We start from the raw sequence: 8,500 nt of genomic DNA, 5'->3' as shown, positions 1-8,500 counted from the left end.
TCTTTCCTGATCTCCCTAGTTCCCTCTAGTTAATGTCATAGTTAGTGAACTATGGAGCTGCTGCACAGTCACATCACTGTCTGGTGTCACTTCTTATCAGCTTCCATCATCTCAGCCGGATAAACCTGGAATAAAGTGTCAGTAAACTCACCTACATGGTGGTTGCCAGCTGCTGGATAGTACAGTCTAACAGTAATCATTTCACCGCCGCAAAGATCTAATCAATCATTAACAAGTCATAGACTATTACTACACACATCAGGAAATAGTTAGCCTACTTAAAAGGCTGAATTTAGTAGGCCTACAACATTTAGCACAGTATTCTGTGACACTCCTAAATATTCTATGTAAAGCAAAGCACTATGAAACAATATATGGTTAAAACAAAGTGCCCCCCCCCCCCTGAAAATAATGAATTCTCCAGAAAAGACTGAATTCAGAAGTTTGATGTTTTAGCTATTGTGCTTAATGCGGCATATTTGCATAGATGTGTATTGTTGATAAGTTGATATATGTGCACTGCTCAAGTCAATAAATTAAGTCAAAATACATTTTAATAAGTAAATGAGTAACTAGAATAACACAAACATTGTATACATGTCGTTGTGTTATGGGGAACTTAGCCTGCACTATCATTTGGACTGATTATATGGATATGCAAAGATTGTGCAAGAGTCGTCACTGGCTTTATTTTCAGACTTTGCTCATTTACACAATCCATGCAGGTGATGAAGAGCTGCCAGGTGAGGTGTGTGGTACAGACAGAGTGTAAGGCAGCCACTGATGTGTCTCCACCTGGCTCAGAGTTGGCTTACAAGTGCACACATTCTTCTTTGAGCTTTGTTTTATACATCACAACTTTTAGGTTGGAAGCAGCACACCTCTCTTTCAGGCCCTGTATTGTTTAAATGCAACATTTATAAATGAGACCTCCAGATCATTTCTTTGAAGAAACTCCCTCAGCTGGTTCATGATATAACAGAGCGTTTTAAAAAAGTAAAACATATCTAAAAGATTTACATCGATAAGCAGAATGAAGCTGCTCCGAGCTATGAGACTCTGAGCGGGCTGGCAAGAGGATTTAGCAACAAACACTTCTTGATTTTTTAAAAGGGATTTGGTTAAAATGAGAAAAAGAATCATCTGTGAATAAATGAAAAGACACCAATGACCAACTGATGCTGTTCGATGGAGGTCAAAATGACCGTTTCTTTATTTCACTAGAAAAATCTCTCCTGATTGAACTCTATACAAATGTTGGTCCCTTAGAAGAGGAAACAGTTTAACACCTTTCTGTGTGTATTGAACATTACAAAACTATATATTAACAACTTGTCAAAAAACGGATTTGTACATGATGTCAATCCTTTCAAAAGGGGGAAATAGACTTTATAGATCAAAACCATTCCCCTCTGCTTTGTAAGTGAATTAATACCAAACTGAGTCATATCTAAAGTCTAAAGATTTTCTCTTGTGTGAGTCTTCATATGAATGATTAAATGGGAGCGTCGGAAGAAACTTTTTCCACACGTGGTGCAACCAAAAGGCCTCTCCCCTGAATGAGTCATCATGTGGCGTGTCAGATTAGACTGAACTGTGAATTTCATATGACACACGGTGCAGATGAAGGGTTTCTCACCGCTGTGAATTACTCTGTGCTTAATCAGATCTGCCTTCTCTCTGAAGCTTTTGCCACAGTCGGAGCAGCTGTGGGGTTTCTCTCCCGTGTGGATGCGGATGTGGGCCTTCATGTTCCCGGCCTGTGTGAACCCTCTGCCACAGAAGCGGCACGTGTACGGCTTTTGTCCGGAGTGAGAGTTCAAGTGGGTCTGCAGGTACGAGCGCTGGATGAAGCTTTTGCCACAAACGCTGCAGCTGTGCGGTTTCTCTCCTGAGTGTGTCTTCATATGGCGAGTCAGGATAGATTTAATCTTGAAAGTCTTTTTGCAAACGCTGCAGGTGTACGGCCTGTCCGATGCTTCACCAGTCTGCTGTAATTTCTTACTTTTACCCCGAGAGTTAAATTCTCCACGCTCTCTCCATTCATCATCACTGAATCCACTCGTCTGGCAGTCGCTGGTTGGCTGAGAAACAAAAACATTAGGATCAGATTTTAACTGTTCACATGAGTTGCCAGGCAAAGAGTCTCCTTTATTTTGAAAGTCTTGGGCTTGATTTATGATCGGGTTTCCATCGTCACCACTTCTTTGCACATAAATGATATTGAACAAAGAGTTTTTGGTGTCAGTCTCCTGGTTTTCACTTTTCTGAGCAGCCCACAGTTCCTCCTCTCGTTCTTCTTTAATCTGCAGCGGCTCCTGGTCTTTCTCACACAGATCAGTCCTCCCACAGTGATCCTGCTCAAAGGGAGCATCATCCTCCTGGACACACAGCTGGAGGGGTGCTGACAGAAGCACACATGAGAAAAGAAAAGGAGGCTTTGTTTTACATCCCATCATAATGACACGCAGTCTAACAGCATAGAGGCACATACAGAGGCATTAAACCAAACTGCACACCAGTGTGATGGAGGTCAAATGATCAGAAAAACATCTGTCGCTGTATGTTTCTGAACTGTAGCTTCAGCATATTAGATTCACAACAAGCCTGTTTTATTTGACTTTGTGGAAAAGATTATTTGTAAATATATGTGTGTAACCATCTTATCAATGTTAATTAGACCTTCTTTAGCCACCACACATCAATAATTGTTAGATAAACAAAGGGAGATATTTTATACTAATAACAATGTTTGCTGTGCATTAACAAACACTTGTTTTTATAATAAGGAGATCATAGGCTACTTATAAATATCTCCTACTGACAACAAACAGCAAATCAAAAGGCCTTAATGTCCCATCTTCTTTCTCTCCATTCATCCTTCATCTCCTCTGACCTCTCAGGAGGTCCAACAGAGCTGGAAGAGAAAGGAAGAAGGTGATGCTTTTGAGAATGAGATACAAACCCTGACGCCATATTTCTCATTAATTCATTTATTCGGCAACTTGTGAAGACATAAAAACGTTTTATGCCCCTTGTGATTGTGAGTGACAGCCATTTTGCATCCCCCTCCCTTTAAGGGATGCAAAATGGACACACTGTGTGTCTCCTGTTTGTGTAGGAAGCTGTCAGGGAGACTGAAAGCTCCAGTGTACTTACAAAGATAAAACACTGAATACATGAGTCCACAGTTTGAGTCCTGTGCTATATGTTCATCGTTAACCTGAGTGAAGTTACCTTGCCACTCAACCAGTCTTCCTTGTTGTTCTTCCTCCTGCTTTGTCTCCTCGTAGTCCTTAAGAGTTTCCTCAAAGAAACTGAAAATCTCCTCAGCAGCCGCCGTCATTAATCAAAGCTCTTAGTTTCTCTGTTTTGAACATTTCCGCGGTTGACTGGGAGCTCTGGAGTCTTTTCCTGACTGGTTTATAGTAGACCGGACCGGTTAGCTGCTTCTTCTTCTAATGGAAATCCAGCAGGCTGTACGCTACAAGATGTAATGCTACCCTCCTCTGTAATTCAAATGAATTTATTAATAGAAAATGAAATAGAAAATGTAAATGTTTTTAAAGTAGGCTAACAAGAAACTGGTCAATTAGGACTACTGTATTAGGCTACATCAGCTGACAATGAACACAACTTCCTCATTTTTAATTAAGGCTTTAATTGGGTTCAAATTCAGGCAAGTGCAATTGCCCGAATAACAAGCAACCCACTGAACAAAGGCGCTTATTATAAACGGACATGGCAACAAAGGCTCAGTACTTCAGAAAGATAGAGCTTTGCTGCCACCCACTGGCCAATAAAGGAATCACTGAAGTAAGAGCAGATGAATTCACAACATAATGAGATAACTTTTCAAGGTCATTTGCCAGTTTATATCAGGTCAGAAATAAACTTCTGTTGCAGTTTAGATCTAATGTGAAAATTTTAAAGGATAAAATAAAATAATAAAAAAGAATTCAGGACTGTCAATCATGTGAAAATACCGACATACTTTACACCTAAAGAGACCTCAGTTCCCTCCTGCCTGCCTAGGTGAAAATAAACACCATTTGCAGTCTGCATCTGGACCAGGAGATGACAGCAAATATCAGGGTTAAAAAACAGCGACATATGACTTTAAACACACAAACAGACGAGGATATGTTGGAGTCACGTTTTGAGACTCTTTACTGCCTGATGTTAAACCTGATCCTGACTGTTTTGGCCATCCTTTTGCTTTTAGTTTATCTTAATTTCTGTGCTTTTTTTTTAAGGATTATATTATATTCTAAACTGAATCTGGCACAATAATACCTCTTTAGTATGAAACAAGAATGCTTTCTTCCATAACTACATTGTATAGCTTTATTATATTTTCCATACAAAAATGTAATCACATCAATGTATCTCTAGTATCTTTTTTTTACCTTCAAAATGCTATCTTTTTTTTCTTTAATACTATTTGTGCATACTTTAGTGTTACATTTGTTCTTGTTCAATTAAGCTAATTTCTTTATGTGTCTGCCAGCCGTTTGAAAAATACCAGACGTACCATTCATGGTATTGTTAGTTTAGGCGTGAGGATTAAAGTCCACTGTGTCAGTATGGTCTGACAATAACATACCAGTGAGGGGCTCATGCGTGCACGCACGCACACACACACACGCACACACACACACACACACACACACACACACGCCAGGGTCAGCCATCATGTAAACTTTACATGCCGATGTGACAGATGCTTTATTTCTGCACAGACCTCAGTGTGAGGTCTGTGCAGTGTCTGTACTGTGTCTGTTCTGTTCTCTGAGTCCTGCTAAAATGAAAATCCCAAGGTGATATAAAGTATGGTTGTCTGGGCTGGCAGTCCTCACACGTTGCACGGATGTTATATGGGATAAAGAAAAGTCAAAATAAATAACTTTTTAGTGAGTGTGTTCAGAGGTCGCACTGTAGTGAATATTAGTTAGAACATCCTGACACAGTGTGTTTACACTCTGCTGTGAGCTGGTTTAACATAAACACTTGCAAAAGAGGAGACGGGGTCTTTTAGCTGACACGTGTTACTTTCTAGTAAACAGCATTATCAGTGGTGTTGGGACAGAGAGACTTTTTTCTGTTTTCTGTTAAATCAATTAGTATTTTGAAAATAAGTTGGCCGACTGGACAAATTCCCATGATTGAATCAAATACACCAGATTGCTCTGCCTCTGTAAACAGCTGCCTACAAGACACTGTGATGTAACTTGTAAACTAGAGCAATCAGGTTTTTTTTTTTTCTTTCTACTGCGCAGTAATATAAGGAACGTGCCTCTCAACCACAACATTACTGTCTGGTGAAAATATTCCAGTGACATTTATAACATATATATCAAGTGTTCACCCTTCCTCAGCGTTTACTTGAGGGAGTCATGAGTGACCCTCTGAACGACTGGTTTATTAGATGTTGCTCTAGAGTGCAATTCACAGCTCCCTCAATTATTCTGCGTCTGGTAGCAGCTGACACCATCCTGAAATGTGACACTGCCTTAGTTTCTTCTTTTTAGATGCTATGTAAGATGCATGTTCATGCTTTCGATTTGATCAATCATTTCTTTGAAGCAACCTGTTCAACAGTACTTCTGTAACGTTTTATTTGCATAGCTTGAGACATATGACAGTGCTCTGATAAGGTGACTCAGCTGACAACATTAACAGTGACATATCAAAAAACAATATTAAGATAACTGTGGTGACATGGATGTCATAGAAACACTAATGAACACTCTCTCAGAATTAGCTTAATTATTGCCCAATGATCAATTTGTCATGACGATAAGAAAGAGACGCTTCCTGTTTGTTTCATTTACAGCTCTAATCACAGCATACACCGAAGATAATCCAATCTATTTACTTTTCTATCCTTTATTAACGGCAGAGAAAATAAATGTAGAATGGATTTCCTTTGTTACTCATTTTTATGACTGGTTGAAGCCCTAAACTAAGATGGTGATGCCTGTTGAGCGTTGTGTATAAATCTGCATGAGTTTAGCTGTAGGGTCACTGCTGCTGTAACGTTTGTTAGCTGTGGTTTTTATTGCATATGACGCTGTTTAACAGTGGTGACATACATTTCCCTACAGTAAACTACAGCTGTTTAAAAACAGGAGGCATTATGGACCCTGTCAGCACCTGAGTCCCATCAGACTTAAAGCTGTTTGTTTGCACTTGTTTCATCCTCTCTAGATCCTTGCTTGTATACTTACACTCAGTTGTATTTAGCTTTGGACAAAAGCATCTGCTAAATAAAATGTAGAATTGTAAAATATTCCAGTTCTAAACACACAGTGGAAACTTGTTCTGCATTCTTGTATTTTGGTTGTTTATTCTGAGCTGTGTGTTGATAAAGAGAACCAAGTGAGTTCACTCTAAAGAAATGTGATTTTGAAGTTATATTGTACTATAACACATTCTGATCCAGGTTCTCCGCTCACACACTCATTCATTCATTCCCTGTGTTTTTCTCTTTGTCTCTGGCTATGCATGCTATCCTGCTGTCAGCACAACTTTGAACAAAGGTCAAAGCCCAAGTTAAAAAAAGAGAAAGAAATAAAGGAAGTGAAGAGAGAAAAAGACAGAGAGGTAATGGTCTTAGGCAGACTCATTAGCAGCAAATACTTCACAAAGCCACCTGGATACCTGACTAAACTGACCTTTTGATCTCTATCTGCATATTAATCATTGAGCTTTTTAATACGCACAGTCATGTTCAGCTAATTAAACACTTGAAGTGGTTTATCAAAGACTTGATCCCTGAAAAGCCCTTCTCTAACTCCACAGGGCAAAACATTGAACTTTTGAATGTTTAAATTTGGCTCACAAGGAAAGCTTTTATTCCCTCTGAACTTTTACCTTCTCAGTTTGCACAAAGGGTAACGAAAGCCAGAGGACAAAATAAAAGCATTGATTAAAGAAATAGCAAATGAACATTGTTGGATTTTGAGATTTAAAGTCTTACATTTTGAAAATTAAAAAAAGGAGATTTTACTCAAGCTAATGTAAAAAAAAAAAAAAACTGAAGTGAAAAAGAAAAAGAATTGCTTCAGACGTATTTGAGCCCTCTATTTGCTATCAGGGAACCACAGTTTGACTGGAATGTGTTGTTGCTCTTTACATCTCTGTTTTTACTGCCTGACTTGCAAATGCAATGTACACCTCTGCAGCACACTTTGATGCAGGAGCATCCTTTTAATCAGGAAAGTATCTTCATTCTTTGTAGCTTTAATTGAGAAATTGAGAGAGTGGTTGAGATGAAAAAGAAGAGATTCAAAGAGGTGTTGAACAGACACACAACATGGCAGTGAGGCCATGCTTTTAGCTGATTAGATCTTTTTTAGTTACTGGCTGCTGACATATATTTCTCCTTCTAGGCAGTACACTGACACGCAATGACCAAAGAGTCAGGTGTTTCCATGGAAACACTTGAAGTTTCTTGACAGATGTCTTTTCAGTCACTAAAAAGGACATTGATTTAATCGTTGTCTTTTTGATTGTGTCAGTCTGGGTCTTATTTTCAATATGCAGTTCTTTACAGTATCATTTCTACCGTGGCACACTTTGAAACACAACCGTTTCATGGTAAAGAATACCAAGTTTACAGTCTTCAATTATTTGTGTGTTTTTGTTAGAAGACATCACTTCATGTAAGGATGGTTAACAAACAACTCATTTAGTAGAAGCAGAACATGTCAGTGCATGAAAGATGTTGGCATGCTGGTGCAGTTAAAGAATAGTTTTCTTTTATTTTGTATTTTTAAAGAAAACACGACTCCAAACAATACACCATGATGTATTAGGATTATAAAAGACAATATAAAAGATTATGGTGTGGTATGTGATGCTGCTGATGACCACAATGTGTGTGAATTTGGTACTGACGACTCTGTGTATGAAATGAGAGCGTACCCACACCAAAGAGGAGAATAAGGAATTGCTCTCCACTGATATTTTGTGAAGGTGCCTCGTGTTCCAAACGCTGCTGTGTGCCAAGACGGACTATCAAAAGCATAAAGAGTCCAGAACAAGTTTTGTGTGTAATTAGAGGTTGAGGCTGTGTAAGGCCTGTTTTTGATCTAGAAGCTAGTTATTGTTAGTTAGGTAAATTGATGGTGATTTCATAAATGCCAAAGTATTTCACTTGAGGTCATATTTTCATGACACAACACTGATCCCATTGGTCAGTTCTCCTGAATGTGTCCAACAGAGTAATCTACTTAAGTATAGATCATGAGCTTTCTGTGGTCAAACAATTCCAGTTTAACTGGAAAACCTTATTTTATTGAAATGATTTAATTCAAGAATAAAGTGACTGGTCAGCTGTAATAATGATTAAACTATGGAAACACAATCTACACCCATGCAACAGCGCCTGTCTTAAAGCCATCAAAAACCATATATCAGAGCGCTCTGTGCTTTATTAAGAGTGACAGATTCCAGACTCAACACTGTGACCTGTATAAATCTGTTGGTGTGCCGT

The 8,500-nt window shown here is 38.8% G+C and overlaps 1 protein-coding gene across 1 annotated transcript; it reads right to left on the bottom strand.

Moving 5' to 3' along the window:
* Window positions 1–806: 806 nt before the first annotated feature.
* Window positions 807–3,677, bottom strand: LOC132975441 (zinc finger protein 568-like). Its single transcript, XM_061039979.1, has 2 exons — window positions 3,238–3,677; window positions 807–2,404 (listed from the first exon to the last, which is right to left on the bottom strand). Exons 1-2 carry the CDS (start codon window positions 3,344–3,346, stop codon window positions 1,458–1,460), a joined length of 1,056 nt encoding a protein of 351 aa, XP_060895962.1. The 5' UTR covers window positions 3,347–3,677; the 3' UTR covers window positions 807–1,457.
* Window positions 3,678–8,500: the final 4,823 nt, after the last annotated feature.

Source organism: Labrus mixtus, chromosome 1 (assembly GCF_963584025.1).
Source record: "Labrus mixtus chromosome 1, fLabMix1.1, whole genome shotgun sequence".
Classification (NCBI taxonomy): domain Eukaryota; kingdom Metazoa; phylum Chordata; class Actinopteri; order Labriformes; family Labridae; genus Labrus; species Labrus mixtus.
Note: the sequence above shows the minus strand (reverse complement) of the source record. Positions and strands in the feature narration are given on the sequence as shown.

Excerpts from the sequence above, each read along its gene's own strand:
- LOC132975441 (XM_061039979.1), bottom strand. The coding sequence starts at position 3,346 with ATGACGGCGGCTGCTGAGGAGATTTTCAGTTTCTTTGAGGAAACTCTT. Across the intron at positions 2,405-3,237 it reads AAGACTGGTTGAGTGGCAAG|CACCCCTCCAGCTGTGTGTC; the intron begins GTAACTTCACTC and ends TGCTTCTGTCAG.